At 37.7% G+C, this 18,942-nt stretch overlaps 1 protein-coding gene across 1 annotated transcript; it reads left to right on the top strand.

The window, feature by feature from the left end:
* The first annotated feature begins 3,946 nt into the window (after positions 1-3,946).
* Positions 3,947-4,303, top strand: LOC138898681 (uncharacterized). The gene has a single exon (XM_070184762.1). It carries the CDS (start codon positions 3,947-3,949, stop codon positions 4,301-4,303), a length of 357 nt encoding a protein of 118 aa, XP_070040863.1.
* Positions 4,304-18,942: the final 14,639 nt, after the last annotated feature.

Below are 18,942 nucleotides of genomic sequence, written 5' to 3'. Positions count from 1 at the left end.
TATACTTGATATATTTCAATTAATATTATTGTTATTAATGAGATTATACAATATCATTATATAAGATTTATATTGTATAGGATCCACATATATACAGTATTTTTTTCTACTAAATATATTCTATATTCTTTAGAATATACAGGTTTTTATTGTTTAAATAAAATATATATCCTTAAGATATTTTATCATACAATATATATATATATATATATATATATATATATATATATATATACACACACGCACTCTTATATTTTTTTTAAACAAATAGGATGATATTAGTATTTCAATATGCAATTGTTAACTACAAAATATGTCGACGTATATGGGATATCACATATATTAGTATATAAGATATAGACTAAAAAAATAAGATATATGTATCGTATCAAATTATCCATTCAAAAATAAGATATATGTAAAACATATTTGGAAGATAATACTTTGAGCCAAGAAATAGGAAAGAAAATATTGGAGTTGTTATACATGAGTTTCTCCTTGAATTTAGGAATCTATTATGGTGCTGTTAATATTAGTTGCCATGATAAATTCCTAAGGCCAAATACATACATAGCCCTTAAATTTCACACACCTCAATTAAAACTTGTTCCTATTAAACACTTTAACCCATCAAAAGTGGACCAATTGCACATAAATATAACAATCCGAAATCAACACTAGTGCGTGAATCTCACACTCTTTTGAAGGGTCAGACTACACTAATGAAAAAGTTACATGTCAGCAACAAAAAGGAGAGAAACAGAATAAAAACAAACTGACCAAAAAAATAAGAAAGAGAAAGGAGATGCCCGGGAAATGGTCACTGGCAGAAAGGAGCTATGTCTGCTACCTTTATTTGATTTTTTTTTTTTTCTGTTTTGATTTTAATCAAAGATAAGGAAGAAAATGTCGTATTTTAAAAAGAGAAGGCATTGCCGAATCTGAAGGAGGGGGTGTTAGCATCAGCCGGAAGAAGAAGAAGGTGGTGGTTTATGGTGGTCGTCGGCCGAATCGGAAAAAGACTCTCCGTTATAGGGCTAGTATGCCGAGCAGCTTCGAATTCTGGTGTGCCGGTGCACAAAGCAAGCACACAAGGACTGCATAAGTATTTCACTATTTCTAAATGTTCAGTCTATCGTTTCTCACTTCTCTCCAAAATTACTCAAGTAGGTATTTATGAATTTTATTAAAATCAACTGGGTTCTTAGTTAACCAGGCAAATGTTCATTTATTTGAGGTAGAATTAAATGCCACTTTTGCTCGTAAAGTATAAAGAATGGCAGTTAAAACTAATTTTTTATTTTCCTGTATTTTCACCTCTTATTCTTAACCTTTTCAATCCAAGAAGACTCACATGGTAGTACTTTTTCAGCTTATTTTCCTCCGTTGTTTCCTTTTTTATTATTGAAATGCTTTTGAATATTTTGATCTTTTACTAGCAATAAGTTTACTGCTTTCCTGTTGCTTCAGTAATGCTTTGGTCTTTTACTAGTAATAAGTTTGTTGTTTTCCTGTTGCTTCAGTAATGCTTACGTTTAACCTCCAGTTGCTTCAGTGAACTTCAATTGTTATATGTACCTTTACATATTTTTACATTTGTATCGGCTTGAAGTTAGTTAATTGGTGTTGGGAAGGAAGAAGGAGAAGAAGGGTGATGGCACCGGTGGGGAGAGAAAAGAATGAGTTTTTAAAAGGGAAATAAAAAGATGAAAACTAATTCACGCGCTCAACAAAAATAAGAAATACTTCTTTTGCCATCTAACATATGGTGTTCAATTGGTCCACTTTGAAGTGTTCGAACAAGTTTTAGTTGAGGTGTCTAAGTTAAAATTGGTGCCAAATTTAAGGGACCGCGTAATTTGGCCAACCGAGAATGGTATTAACTTACTGCCATTTTTGTTAATTATGGTCTACTGCTATGATTGTATTAATTTTTTTAAATAGTGCCTACTTATGATTTTCCACTGGACGTAAATTTTATAGAACACTCACTTTATACAATAGTATTTAACTTGTTGTCACAATTTACAAAATATTTTGCAACCGTAGCCGCTTTGCTTTAACAAAAACTTAATAAGACATTTTACCCTTAAAACCTATCCAAGGAAGAAGAAAACCATATAGACATCCATTACCAAAAGAGCCAGAGGGTGTTTGGCTAAGCTTATAAGCTAAACACCTTTTGATTTATCTACATGTTTGGTAAACACTCAAAATGTTTATAAGCCAAGTGCTTATAAGCTAAAATCAACCATAAGTCATAAGCTGGTCACCCCTAACTTATGACTTTTCATCTTATAAGTATTTTTAGTTTGACCAACACTTTTACTAGTTTATCCTTAATAATATTTTCTAATTCACAAAATGCTTTTCCCAAAATAAATTTCTTGACTTTTTCTTTATTCCATATTCGTTATTAATTCTTTTCTTTACAAAAAAAAAAAATTAATTTATAATCTTCTGAAAAACATTCAAGGGTATTTTAGTCATTTTAACAAAAGAATAGTTTATCAGCACTTTTTAATCAAACACATAAACTGCTTATTATCAGTTTCAGCACTTCTATCCAAACACGTAAATGCTTATTTTAAAAATCAGTTTCAGCACTTAATAAAACTTTTTAGCAAGCTTATCAACTATTTACTAATCCAAACGGGCTCATAATCACGAAATACAAAATTTTCATTCACATACTTCGGTATCTATAAATTCGCTAGATATCAAACTATGCTATCTTTGTGGTAAAAGAAATCCACGATAAAGAATTGCGAGAATATTTTTTTTTTCTTTCACGATAACTTGTTGAAGAAACTTTTAAATTTAGGAGTGTTTAATTTAGGGGATATTGCTTTAATAGGAGAATTTTCTGATTTCTCGTTGTTGCTTCTAAGACTTGGGAATAATCAATTTTATGGGTTGATTTTAGAGAGCTATAGCATAAGACTATAAACAGTGGCCAAGTCAACTATACCGTTTTGGAGAAAGAGCTCCTTGCTATTGTTTTACAATTGAGAAATTCCATCCGTACTCGATGGGTGCAAAAGTTATTATCCACACGGATCATGCGGCGCTTAGTTATCTTATGAGCAAAAAGGACTCTAAAGCTTGGTTGATGAGATATGTGCTCTTGTTACAAGAATTTGATATTGACATCCAAGATAGAAAGGGTAGTGAAAACCAAGTGGCAGACCACTTGTCTCGTTTGGAGGAGGAGGGGAGGCCGCATGATGGCCTTGAGATCAATGACTCTTTACCCGATGAGCAACTCTTGGCAATTTTATTAAAATAGGTGCCATGGTTCGCGGATTTAGCAAATTTTCTTGTGTGTGGAATCATTCCAGATGAGTTCTCTTCAAGCCAAAGGAAGAAGCTCAAACAGGATTGTCAAGACTATTATTGGGATGAACCATACCTTTTTTGAATTTATACGGATGGGGTGATTAGAAGATGTGTACTGGAAGAAGAGCAAGGTGAAATTCTTAGGGCTTGTCATTCTTCCCCATATGGTAGTCATCATGGTGGAGCAAGAACGGCGGCCAAAGTGCTTAGTTGCGGTTTCTATTGGCCCGCTCTTTATAAGGATGCAAGTGTTAGTGAAAAGATGCGATGAATGTCAACGAGCCGGTGGAATCTCAAAGAAAAATAAAATGCCTCTCACAACCATTTTGAAGATTGATATTTTCAATGTGTGGGGTATTGACTTTATGGGCCCCTTTGTGAGCTCTTGTGGAAACACCTACATCTTGGTCGCGATGGATTATGTATCCAAATGGGTTGCGACAGTTGCTTTACCCAACAATGAGGCGAGAAGTGTGGTGGCTCTCTTAAAGAAGAATATTTTCATAAGGTTTGGTACTCCACGTGCAATTATAAGCCATGGGGGTCACATTTTTACAACAAAGCTTTTGACACTTTACTTAGCAAGTATGGTGTTACTCACAAAGTCATGACTCCCTATCACCCACAAGCTAATGGGAAAGTGAAAGTCTCCAACCGGGAGATAAAGAGTATCTTGTCCAAAATAGTGAATGCTAATCGGATGGATTGGTCCAAGAAGCTTGATGATGCATTATGGGCTTATCGGATAGCTTACAAAATGCCTATTGGAATGTTGCCATACAGGTTGGTGTTCGGAAAATCTTGTCATCTTCCGGCGGAACTAGAGCACAAGGCAATGTGGGATTTAAAGAAGTTGAATCTTGATTGGGATGTAGCCGCTAACTTGAGGGTTGCACATAGAATGAATTGGATCAGTTCCAGTACCATGCTTATGCGAGTTCATCCTTGTACAAAGAAAAGATGAAATATCTTCATGACAAATACATTTGGAACAAAGAGTTCAAGGTGGTCGATCTTGTATTGTTGTTTAACTCAAGGTTGAGGATGTTTCCCGGGAAGCTAAAATCCAAGTGGAGTGGTCCTTTTGAATTTGTGAGTGTGACATCTTTTGGTGCATTAGACTTGAAGAACAAAAATAATGAAGTATTCCGAGTCAATGGTCACTGGGTGAAGCACTACATGGGGAAGTTTGGAGATAGCCCCGTGGTGGCGGTCCTTTACTTTATTTGAGGGTTTTCTGCATCGTGCCGCAACGTTAAATCAGGCGCTTCTTGGGAGGCAACCCATGTTCTTTTCCTTTTTCTTTTTGTTGTTAGGTGTTATTTGTGTTCTAATGTGATTTGAAGTATGCTACAGGGATGAGTGTGACTTACAAGAATTGTGGACAAAAATATGGCTAAGTGTTCAGAAGAGTGCGGACCACACTTTATTTGTGCGGACCATACATTTTTATGTTCCATAGTAGATGAACATTGTGGCCGCATATTTCATCTTGTGGACTGCACATTTGAAAAATCAAAAATACCAACTCTCTGAAGTTTAAGCTTGTCAGTTTAGAGGTCGATCTACGACGGCACGTGAAATCTGTGGCCGCACCTGAAAATCTGCTGACCGCAGATTAGGTTCTGAGAATATTCACTCAGGTGTTAGGGTGCGGAAAACACATGAATATGTGCACTGACACTCGTCTCTTCTCCCTTCTAAAAAATTGCTAGTATAAATTGAACAAGAGACCTCATTTTACCCTTTTCCCAATTTGAACAAAACACTGTTACCCTGCTAAATTTTCTTGGAGATTTCCACTGTCCACACACACAACAACATCAATTAGTCACTCATTGCACTCACTCTATCTGGTATGCTTCAATTTCACATTAATATTTTGCGTGTTAGTTTCATTTGTAGATTTCTAGTTCTTTTTAGGCCATCTATTATTAAGGTTCAATTGTTTGTCCATATGGGGTAGATCTGAATTGGGTTAACGTGATACATGCTCTACTAGGATTGGGTTAGTGAAATTTCATGCTTTTACAATGTTTCCATGCCTATTTGTACAAGAAATTGAAAATTTTTACAATAAAAAGTTGTCTGCTCGTAATTGTTTGAATTCTGCGGCCGGACTTGAATTGTGCGGTCTGTAGATATGGATTAGTAGAAACTTATGTGAGTCAGGAATCTGCGATCGCAAGTCAAATTGTGTGAATCACAGATTTCCTCTTGTAGCCGCTGATTAGGCCCTTCTCTATCATCAGAGAGTCTTCACTTTTGAGACTCCAAGGTGCGGTCGCAAGTCAAATTGTGCAGACTGCAAAATTCCATTTGCGGCAGCAGATTGATCATTTCTCTGTCATCAAAGCATTCACAATTTTGGGACTCAGAAGTGCGGTCAAATGTGCGAACCACACTTCCCTTCTGCGGCCGCACAACAGAAATGTGCATACCGCGAGTCCCCATCTGTAGCCGCAGGTCAAATTGTGCGGACCGCAGATCCCTTGTCTTGCAGGCATGACTCAACTTCACAAAACCACCATATCCAATTGTTTCTCCCTTACCTACATATCTCATGTATGTATTTGAACAATGAATTTCAACTACCAATCTCCTCTCCCTAATACAGCAAATGGTTCGATCAAGAGGCCGAGGCGACACTTCAAAGGGGAGAGGTGAATCTTCTCGGGGTCTAGGAAAAAGTGCTTTGCCCCGAACGGAGGTGAATTGTAAAGGGAAAGCTATTTTAGAGTATTGATTGAAGGCGTTTTAGGTAAGTATATTTCTTAACGTTGTGTGGGGGAACTACCCCGTTGGGATTGGTCTATTTTTACTATTTGAACTATGTGAAAGACATGTACACAAGGTGACGAGTGTGTACACGGCTTATATGTGGAAATTTGACCTATTTAGACTCTTATGTTCTTATGTACATTAAACTGAAGTTGTCTTATCATGTTATATCCTCCATTACTAAATTTACCTTTACATGTATTATTTGAAATTGATTGATTCATGTTCTACTCTTTATTGCCAAATATACTCTTATATGCCTTAATTGAAGTTGTTACCTCTTTTATTGCCTTGTTATCTCTTCCGTAGTTGATTATCCTTAATTGAAGTTATTGTTATCTCTTCAATTGTTGACTTATTATTATTTGAAACCATTATTACTTGTCATGGCTTTCATTATGAGCTCGCTCTTGCATTTCTTTGTGTTTTGTAATTCTTGTGTTGATTTACTTACCGTACTCTCGTGTGGGTTATATATATATATGGGTTTACGCATGTGGCGAGACAGGGCGGGAATATTATTATGTGCGTGTGGCGAGACAAGGAGGGCATTTACTTTATTATTGCACATGCAGCGAGACAAGGGGGCTATGTCGGGGATGATTTGTGATGGCCTGTGACATTATTATTGATGATATTTGTGCAGTGGTGTGCCTACCTTGTGTGAGTCATGCATATTACGGTATTGTTGTGTTGTTTCCTATGTGCCATTCGTTGTCTCTGATCTTACTTGATTGACTAGAACTATGATAGTATACTTGTACAAGCATACATCGTAATCTGTCACTTATGTTAGCCTAGGAATATAAACCTTGATGTTTGATGATCATTTACAGTTGTGCTATTGGCACGTGAGTTGTCCATGCGGTTATGAGATATTGTTACTGCTAGCACGTGAGTTATCCGTGCAGATATGAGATATTGTCACTCTCTTAGCACGTGAGTTGTCCATGCGACACGTGAGTTGTGCGTGCATTTATGATTTGTAACGTGGGAACAAGATGTCAAGTGATTAGGGTTCGTGTTTTGGGACCCCTGATTTGTGATTATGAGGTGTGGTACCTCGGGGAAACTCTTGTATAAACCTTGTGTGAAAGCGGTTATTTTATTTGGTTATTACCTGTTTTACCTAACTTGGTTTCAATGGACTTTAACTGTATTCTGCTTACTTTATGGCGTTATTACCTGTTGCTCCTTGTTGTTAATTGTTGTTCTAGTTCTCAATGCAAGTATTGTAGAATCATTCTTACAATGTTTAGCTTTATATTGTTCCCTGTTAGTTTCATATTCATACTTGTACATGTTATTATGTCTAGTAGGTGTCTTGACTGTTCCTCGTCACTACTCCACCGAGGTTAGTCTTGATACTTACTGGGTGCCATTGTGGTGTACTCATGCTATGCTTGCTGCACATTTTTGTGCAGATCCAGGTACCTCAGGGCGTGTTGATTATTAGATAGCTGATTGAGTATTGCTGTGGAAACCTTAAGGTATACTTGTCGCCGCGTTCGCATGCCTCAAAGTCACCTTCTGAAGTTTTACTTTGTACTGTTCTTTTCTATTTCGGGCAATTGTATTTAGAGATTTTCTAGTGAACTCAGTAGAGCTTATGACTGGTACTACCGGTTTTGGGATGTTGTATAGCTTATTCGGATTGTTGGCTTTATATAGAAATTTCAGGTTCATGTTTAATAGTCAATTGGTTAAAATTTTGTTATTAATTTTGTAAGTGTTAGGCTTACAGTTACGATCCCAATTTCCCTCCAAAGGATGTCGTGATGACACCTAGTCTCTAAGACTAGGTAAGCCTGACACTTACTGAATTAATAGCAAAATTTAACCAACAACTGTGAATTTCGAAATGGAAATTTCCATACAAGCCAACAATCCCAAAACCGGTAGTACAAGTCATAAGCTCTACTGAGTTTGCTAGAAAAATCCCTAAATACAATTGTTTCGAAATAGAAATAAATAGTACAAGTACAATATCAGAAGGTGACTTCGAGGCTTGAGAACGTGACGACATGTTTACCTTGAGTCTCCACAGCAAAACACGAACAACCCGCTATTGATCAACCAACTCCGGAATATCTAGATCTGCACAAAAATGTGCAGAAAGCATATCATGAGTACACCATGGCGGTACCTAGTAAGTATCAAGACTAACCCCGGTAGAATAGTGAATAGGGATAGTCAACACACCTACTGGACTAAACAACCTGAACAAGTATGAATGTGAGCTAACGGAGAAACAATTTTAATATAAAGCTAAGCATGGTAAGGAAGACAAAATAATACTCACAATGAAACACTAGAAACGACAATTAGCAACAAGAAGCAAACAAGTAATAATGCTAAAGAGTAAGCTGAACATAGTCTAAGTCCGGTGAAACCAAATAAAGGAAAACAAGTAACAAGTCATTAAGAACAACCGTTTTTACACCAGATTTATTCAAGAATTTCCATGAGGTACCAAAACTCATAATCACAAATTACGGATCCCAATTCATGAACCCTAATCACTTGGCATCTTGTGTCCACATTACAATTTATAATCGCATGGACAAATCACATGCCAAGAGAGTGAAAATATCTAATATCCGCATAGACCACTCATGTGCCAACAATAACAATGACTCATGACTGCACGAGCAACTCACGTGCCAACATGATAACTCTCACACAGAAGGCAAGTACACGGGAGTATATGTAAATGGTCAATAACATCCGGATTTATCTTCTTAAACTGATACGGGTGATTTATTTACGTGTATGCTTGTGCAAGTGTTCTACCATAATTAAAGTCAACAAGTAAGAGTAGAGACAATGAATGGCACATAAGAAACGATCACCCCAAAATGTACACGGTATAACTCACACAAGGTAGGCATACCACTACACAAATATCAATAATAACAATGCCCCCAGGCCATCACAAATCATCACAAATTATTCCCCGACATAGCCCATCTTGTCTCGCCACGCGCGCAATAATAAAGTAAATGCCCGCCTTGTCTCGCCGCACGCGCATAATAATATTCTCACCTTGTTTCGCCACATGTGCAAACCCATATATATAGGTCGCCCTATCACGCCGTATGTGCAAATATCAATAGTAACAATAGCACGGACAACTCATGTGCAAACACCCCGATAATCCTCTCAACAAAACCACGTGTGCCAAAACATAACAACATAATAAAATGACTTTCACAACATGTTCCCATATTCCACAACATTTCCTCAAAATAGTTTCAATACCACAACCACGCATAGCCCTCGGCTCAACAATACTGGGTACAACAGCAACAACAACAATAATACGAGAATCGACAAGTAAATCAACTCAAGAATTTCAGACACAAAGAAACGGACGAACAAGATCACAATGAAAGAGACAATAGAGAATAAAGGTGGCATGTTATCACGACCCAAAATCTCACCCGTCGTGATGGCGCCTATCTCAATACTAGGCAAGCTGAAAATCTCAATAAACCACAATTTCTCTTAAGTTTGAAAATATAATATTTTAAGAAAATCCACAAATCTTACAATTACTGATACTACCACTCCCAAAACCTGGTGTCACTGAGTACATGAGCATCTAATCTGAATACAAATCTAGAAAATACGGTCTATAATAGTCTGAGACCAAATACAATAAACAAATAGATAGGAAAGAAGAGACAAGGTCTGCGAAATACGACAACTACCTCTGAATCTCCATAAAAAGTCAACTGTGCGAGAAATCAACACCTGTTATGACCGGGAACACCTGGATCTGCACACGAAGTGCATGGTGTAGTTTGAGTACAACCAACTCAGTAAGTAACAATAATAAATAAAGAACTGAAGATAGTGACGAGCTACAAAATTACAGTTCATATTCAGTAGTTCCAGCAAAGAATAGACATGCTTTCAAATCTGGCATTTTAATGTCAAATCAATTTTTATACAGTTCATGTTCATGTAATCCGTATATAAAATCTTTCAGAGATTTCACAACAATGACAGATAGCAACTAGGTACAACAACAAATGGAAATCAAGTACAACCTCTCAGGACAACAATCACTCACTGAGCTCCCAACCCTCATCACTAGTTGGGCTCCCAGCCCTCATCACTAGTTGGTCTTCCAGCCCTCATCACTCACAATCAATAGGTATCCGCGCTCACTGGGGGTGTACAGACTCTGGAAGGGTTCCTACAGCCCAAGCGCTATAATCTGCACGGACAACTCACGTGCCATAATATAAATAACTGGATCTGCACGGTCAACTCATGTGCTGCACGATCAACTCACGTGCTATAGTATAATATAAGGATCCACACGGCCAACTCACGTGCTGCACGGCCAAATCACGTGCTGCACCACCAACTCACGTGCTATATAGTATAATATAATGATCTGCACGGCTAACTCACGTGCTATAGTATCAATATCTCACAATCAGGCCCTCGGCCTCACTCAGTCATAAATTTCTCCAGTCTCTCAGGCTCTCAATAATCATTAAATCAGCCCAAACAACAATGATATGATGTATCAATAATAATAACAGAGACTGAGATAAAATGTGCAAGTCGAGACTGAGTACATATAGCATTTAGCAGGCAATTCAACAAGTACGCGACCTCTGTGGGTCCCAACAATACTATCACATAGCCTAAGCATGATTTTTAACATGATTTACAGTCAAATTTTATCAACACATAAAGAGCATATAGCTAACAACAAATTATTCAACTTTAGAGCTTCCCCGGACTGACCAAGTCACAATCCCCTCGGTGTATGCCCACACGCCCGTCGCCTAGCATGTGTGTCACCTCCAAAATAATCACATGATACCAAAATCCGGGGTTTCATACCCTCAGGACCAGATTTATAACTGTTACTTACCTCAAACCGTGTAATTCATTATTCCGCTATGCCCTTGCCATGAGAATTGGTCTCCAAAAACCTCGTGTCTAGCCACAATTAATTAAATTCAGTCAATACCAATTATTGTAATTAATTCCATAAGGAGATACTAGTTTACAATAAAATTCGAAATTAACTCAAAAGGTGCCGTGGGTCCACGTCTCAGAACCTGATAAAAGTTATAAAATATGAATGATCATCCAACCACGAGTCCAACCATACAAATTTCACCAAATTCCGACATCAACTTGACCCTCAAATCTTCAATTAAAGTCTTTGAAGATTTCTACCATTTTCAACCCAATCTTTACCCATTTGAACTCAACAATCTTTCCATAAACCTTATTAATATGTATAAATAATACTATTACACCCAAGAATCATACTCTTAATCACCCATCTTTACCCAAACTCGAAATTGAAGACTAGGGGTTAGAACCTTACCTCTTGGGTGAAGATCTTGTAATATTTCCTTGTAGGATTTCAAAGCTTGAACAAGATCTTGTTGAACAAAGTACTTGAGCTTCTTTATCTCTCTAGAACACTCTCCCTTTTCTCTAAAAATATCATAGATTTGCTCCAAAATGAGTCCCAAAGCCTATTTATCAAAATGGGATCGGCTTATGAAAATAGAAAAATTAACTATCCGAAAGCAGGTCTGCGGTCGCATAATGGACCGCAGAATGTGTATGCGGGCGGCAAAGTTGATCGCAAAATCGGTGCCCAGAACTGGGCTCTTCTAGTCCATTCTGCGACCCATTTACGGTCGCAGAAGCAGTGTTGCGATCGCATAACTATTTTGCGATCGCATAATTGGTCGCAGAATTGTATATTTCCAGCTTTTGGTAATTTGGTCATAACTTTTTGTAGGAATGTCCAAATGACGAATGGTTTGATGTGTTAGAAACTAGACCCAAATTATTTCAGTTGATAGGTAGTACACCATATAAAACTTCGTATCATGATATTTATGCTCATTTGAAGTTGGGTCTTGTGCGAACTCACTTGAACTTTAGTCTATTATGAAATTTCCAACTTCTACAATTGATGCCGAAACCTACCGAATCAAGTCCGATTGACCTCAAATTTTGGACACAAGTCATAAATGACATTACAAACCTATTGAAATTTTCGGAATCGGATTCCGACCCCGATACCAAAAAGTCAACCCCCCGGTCAAACTTTCCAAAAATTCAACTTTCGCCATTTCAAGCCTAATTCTTCTATGGACCTCCAAATAATTTTCCGGACACGCTCCTAAGTCCATAATCACCATACGGAGCTATTGAAATCATCAAAACTCTATTCGGGGGTCGTTTACACATAAGTCAACATTCGATCAACTATTTCAACTTAAGCTTTTAACATGAAATTAGTCTTCCAAGCTAACTCCGAAATACCTTAAAACCAAAACCGACAATTCACACAAGTCATAATAACTCGTACGAAGTTATGCAAGACCTCAAATAGTTGAAAGGAGCATAAATGCTCAAAACGACCGGTCGGGTCGTTACAATCTCCCCCACTTAAACATACGTTCGTCCTCGAACGTGCCAATAGTTGTTCCTAAGCCTTTAAATCACTATTCCAAATTACCACGCACGTACCCAATGGTGATCCCACATCACCCTATTTCAGATAGGTCTGACAACACAATACAACTGAAAATCCTTAGTTTAACCTTAGCCCAAAAATCTTGGAATTCAATTCACAACCTTCAGAATTTCTTCTCAAGACACGAATCTTACATTTACACACTGTATGAGTCTGAACAAGCTACATCGAGCTATAACTATAATCACGGATATAACCACCCAGCATATTACATAACTTGCCCGCTCGTAGCACCATTCCTGATCACAGTAACTACTTCAAACAAACCAAGTACTAGTATAAAACCCCACATTCAACAGAACCTCATTCCAAAACCTTCATGCATTGCCAAAGATGAAAGAAACAATCAAAAACTCATAATCACTCATCAGATCAACTAGTCATGGAGATCTCTCGCCCCAATCAGAACCACAATCCTCTCCTAAGCCGACTTTCAATATTATCCTCCCGAATATACCATAATCAAGCCTGATAGTACCCCTTCTAGGTCCAACGACTTTATTTTATTAAACACAACTTTCCCACAAACACGCCACATCAATATAACTTAAGCCACCACTGCGCACTTTGTGTACCCAAATATGGGAGATGTCTCAAGGAAGAGAACCGTATTGCAAGTTCCACAAACACCACCACAACCGCAATGTTACAACCAACTCCTCAAATTTCTTGAAGAGGATAACTGTAGATGCATGTGCACAATTTTAGAGGATGGAAATTAATAGATCAGATAAATTATTATAGAAATAAAATTCCCACACACGGCACGAACAGCTCACGTGCCAATAATATGAATCGCCCGACATGGTCACAGGCCTCTAGTCCCAGCATATCATACAAGAGCAATTAAACAAGTACACTTATATATGATAATGAAACAAGATTCTCATGCTCCTCGACTGGTAGAAATAGCACGCCATAGTGTAAGCACGTGCAAAGTCTGCTATCACACTCTAAATCGGGATTTTTTTTAAACGCAGAATTAGTAACTATCTTGTTTATTTAGGGAATCATCTTCTTTGTAACCTCAAGTATAGCCCAGGTAGTTCTCAACAAAGATACGAATACGAGAAACGTTATAACTTTACGCTTAACAGTCAACTCTAGGTATATAATAGCCTAAGCATTCTTCCGAGTATGAATACTTGCTCTAATGACCGCACACATGCTCAAATCTCACATATATGTGCACTCATAGCACATAGCTATCACAAATAATTAACGCAACTAGTGCCTCCACCGAGTTTTAAATAAAATAGTCAGCTCAAATAGGTCGTAACCTCGAAACAATATACTTCTGAGAACTGCCAGTCTCCAAATTCATCAAACACATGAATCACCATAACTTATCCCAACTCCAGCACTCGAATGACTAACACATTTTCCATGCACGATTATTCCACGAGGAATACTTTCATAATTCTTCCATGCCACATAGAAGTAATTTGAATATCATCAGTCTATCAACCAGGTGAGTATCGCAATTTACTAACGAAATATTTGTAAGTCAAAACACAATGCGCCTTCTGAAATGCGCACCTTTATTAGGAATTACCGAGCAGTTATAACATTCATCGAAATATCTTAAACTGACCATGCTGTCCAACATTCGTTACCTTCTCTTCAAGACTGAACTGTCACCTTGTACAAGTAAATCTCAATCCCACACAATACACCGTGTCTACCATGTCATCCTGTGAAGAGTAATAGAACCTCATAATCACTCTGAGTCACAAGTAGAATACATACCCGGTCAATCAGAAACCTTCCACTTGATCTCCTCCCGGAGAAAATCCCAATACGCCACATATTCCTCACGCCAGTAGGAAATATACTCCTCGAACCATGGTAAAAACCATTGAGAACTCTTCGAAACCCATTTTCACACAACCAAGCTATTAGAACCAATTTTTTCTAACTTCACCAAGCCACACAGATTTCCAAATCTGAGAGTATTGCCACAAAACACCCGTAAAGCCCCACCTCATCTTAAGAACCAAAAGAGTCGAGCATACCATTACCATACTGATCCAGCATATTACCGTTTGTCCTATTTTCTTTGAGTTTCTTCTAGATTATCCTCAAGTTGCCATTTCTCCTTGTCAGAACACTACTACTTTACCCAAAGCTCGCTACAAGACATCCTAACATAAAACTACACCGCCCTAAGGCCCATAAGCCATTGTATTCTTCTTAAGCACCTTCATAGATACCCCAACCGTAACACTCATTCTGAAAATAACTTATGCAAATTTAAAATTGTTCCTCTTTCCTTTCTTATACTGAAATATAGAATCCATAGTCAAATAGAATTACCGCACATCCCGATACTATCCAATGTAAGTAACTGATTCTAGTGATATACAAATTCGAAAAAAAAAGAATTTCAATTTTCACATATACATTTTGAATCCATTAGAACCCTCTTGATAGTCATCCACTTTGCTCAAATCTAATTTACTCCATCCCAAATGGGCCGAAAGACATGTACTCATTTAGCACAATCAACACTCAAATAAGTAACCTTGCCTTATTACTACCTATCAAATTCATACTCCGTGCACACTAAATCATTCACAAATAACAATTCACTCATCCCACGATGTTCATATACTCATAAAGCGTAATATAACCCATATTCAAAAATCTTCTTACTCGAGTCATTCTCGAAATCCACCTCTGCAAGTCATCACTGATTCCCAAGTATACTTCAGACCAAAACAAAACAATTGACACATAACCATGAATTTAATTGTCAATAGCAGTCTCCCCCACTTGGCTCAAAGCCATAGATTAAAAATACTTGATAACTCACAATACCCATATTTTATTACTTCCTTAATACCACAGTCAGTTTAACGAAAATTCTTCTCAAGCTCAAGACACACCAACCACAAAATACCCTAATCATCCGCTAATCTCACATTCATTCTCTTAACACATAAGTCAACTTTCTCAACCAGGTTCAAATTCAAGTCTCAACACATACGCCGCACTGGCAGAAAAGAAAATCTCTATTCATATCATAAGGAACACACCTACATAGATTACTGCGCAGGAGATAACACACCTGCTTAGTCTCAAATTGGCATCTTGTTTTACCCTTTTGCAACCACAATTACTATGAAATCACTTAATCTTTCTAAGTCCAAACTCATTAACTAGACACGAGAATTTAATTTGCACCAAAATTTAACAACATGAAAGATCTCTCAAAACATTCACACTTGAGATTGTACGTCATATCAAAACAAAAATAAAGCACCCAATGGTCTTCCTTTACATTTCAAGGAAACACTTCTCGTTACATTCAAATCATCCTAACACATCCCGCAGTTACATCATACTTATCACAAAGCCATTCCACCGCTCATCGAGCCATAAATTCCACTCACAGGGACATTACCGGATATATGAGTCTAAATGTACAGGTTATAACTGAAGCTACCAAGCCTAAGTTGCGGTCTAAACCTGGACTTAAGTCCTCCAGACTGGTCCATCACCAAAACACAGAACACACATCTTGAACTTCGTTCATAGAATCACAAGCCGGCGATGCACAACTGATACCGAGCGCTCATGTGCGCATACGAATGCATGGAAAGAATTCAAAGAGTTATGTTTCAAGCTGAATCAATTCCGCACGATAGAATACAAGAAAGTGAAATTTTCCTAAGGGTTCGGCAGCCTCTCAAAGATAAGTATAGACGTCTCCTTATCGATCCACAAGACTCTACTAAACTTGCTCATGACTTGTGAGACCTATGTTACCTAAAGCTCTGATGCCAACTTGTCACGACTCAAAATCTCACCCGTTGTGATGGCGCATATGTCAATACTAGAAATGCCAAAAATCTCAATAAACCACAATTTCTCTTAAGTTTGAAAATATAATATTTCAATAAAATCCACAAATCTTAGAACTACTGATACAACCACTCCCAAAACCCGATGTCACTGAGTACATGAGCATCTAATCTGAATACAAATCTGGAAAATACGGTCTATAATAGTCTGAGACCAAATAAAATAAACAAAGAGATAGGGAAGAAGAGACAAGGTCTACGAAACACGGCAACTAGCTCTGAATCTCAAAAAAAGTTAACTGTGCGAGAGAATCAACACCCGTTATGACCGGGAACACCTGGATCTGCACACGAATTGCAGGGTGCAGTTTGAGTACAACCAACTCAGTAAGTAACACTAATAAATAAAGAACTGAAGATAGTGACGAGCTACACAACTACAGTTCATATTCAGTAGTTCCAGCAAAGAATAGACATGCTTTCAAATCTGGCAGTTTAATGTCAAATCAATTTTTATATAGTTCATATTCATGTAATCCATATATAAAATCTTTCAGAGGTTTCATAACACAATGACAGATAGCAACTAGGTGCAATAACAAATGAAAATCAAGTACAGCCTCTCAGGACAACAATCACTTACTGGGCTCCCAGCCCTCATCACTCGTTGGGCTCCCAGCCCTCATCACTCACAATTAATGGGTACCCGCGCTCACTGGGGGTGTACAGACTCCAGAGGGGCTCCTACAGTCCAAGTGCTATAATCTGCATGGATATCTCACGTGTTGTACGGACAACTCACGTGCCATAATATAAATATCTGGATCCGCACGGCCAATTCACGTGCTGTACGGCCAACTCACATGCTATGGTATAATATAAGGATTTGCATGGCCAACTCACGTGTACAGCCAGCTCACATGTTGCACGGACAACTCACGTTCTATATAGTATAATATAAGGATCTGCACGGCCAACTCACGTGCTATAGTATCAATATCTCACAATCAGGCCCTCGGCCTCACTCAGTCATAAATCTCTCCAGTCTCTCAGGCTCTCAATAATCATGAAGCCAGCCCAAACAACAATGATATGATATGATGTATCAATAATAATAACAGAGACTGAGATAAAATGTTCAAGTAAAAACTGAGACTGAGTACATATAGCATTTAGCAGGCAATTCAACAAGTACGCGACCTCTCTCGGTCCCAAAAGTACTATCACATAGCCTAAGCATGATTTTTAACATGATTTACAGTCAAATTTTATCAACACATAGAGAGCATATAGCTAACAACAAATTATTCAACTTTACAGTTTCCCGGGACGGACCAAGTCACAATCCCCTCGGTGCACACCCACACGTCCGTCACCTAGCATGTGCGTCACCTCCAAAATAATCACATGATATGAAAATCTGGGGTTTCATACCCTCAGGGCCAGATTTATAACTGTTACTTACCTCAAACCGTGTAATTCATTATTCCGCTATGCCCTTGCCATGAGAATTGGTCTCAGAAAGCATCGTATCTAGCCACAATTAATTCGATTTAGTCAATACCAATTATTGTAATTAATTCCATAAGGAGATACTAATTTTCCAATAAAATCCGAAATTAACTCAAAATTGCCCGTGGATCCCACGTCTCGGAACCTGATAAAAGTTATAAAATATGAACTCTCATCCAACCACGAGTCCATCCATACAAATTTCACCAAATTCTGACATCAACTCGACTCTCAAATCTTCAATTAAAGTCTTTGAAGATTTTTATCATTTTCAACCCAATCTTTACCCATTTGAACTCAACAATCTTTCCATAAACCTTATTAATATGTATAAATAATACTATTACACCCAAGAATCATACTCTTAATCACCCATCTTTACCCAAACTCGAAATTGATGACTAGGAGTTGGAACCTTACCTCTTAGGTGAAGATCTTGTGATATTTTCTTGTTGGATTTCAAAGCTTGAACAAGATCTTGATGAACAAAGCACTTGATCTTCTCCCTCTCTCTAGAACACTCTCCCTTCTCTCTAAAAATGTCATAGTTTTGCTTCAAAATGAGTCCCAAAGCCTATTTATCAAAATGGGATCAGGTTATGAAATTAGAAAAATTAACCATCCGAAAGTAGGTCTACAGTTGCATAATGGACCGCAGAATGGGTATGCGTGCCGCAAAGTTGATCGCAAAATCGGTGCCCAGAACTGGGCTCTTCTGGTCCATTCTGCGACCCGTTTGCGGTCGTAGAAGCAGTTTTGCGATCGCATAACTATTTTGCGATCGCATAATTGGTCGCAGAATTGTATTTTTCCAGCCTTTGGTAATTTGGTCATAACTTTTTGTAGGAATGTCCAAATGACGAACGGTTTGAAGCGTCAGAAACTAGACCCAAAGTATTTCATTTGATAGGTAATACAACATATAAAACTTTGTATCATGAGATATATGCTCATTTGATTTTGGGCCTTGTG

The sequence above is a fragment of the Nicotiana tomentosiformis genome, chromosome 9 (assembly GCF_000390325.3).
Source record: "Nicotiana tomentosiformis chromosome 9, ASM39032v3, whole genome shotgun sequence".
NCBI classification, from domain to species: Eukaryota; Viridiplantae; Streptophyta; class Magnoliopsida; order Solanales; family Solanaceae; genus Nicotiana; species Nicotiana tomentosiformis.
This window is presented reverse-complemented; position numbering and strand designations above follow the sequence as displayed.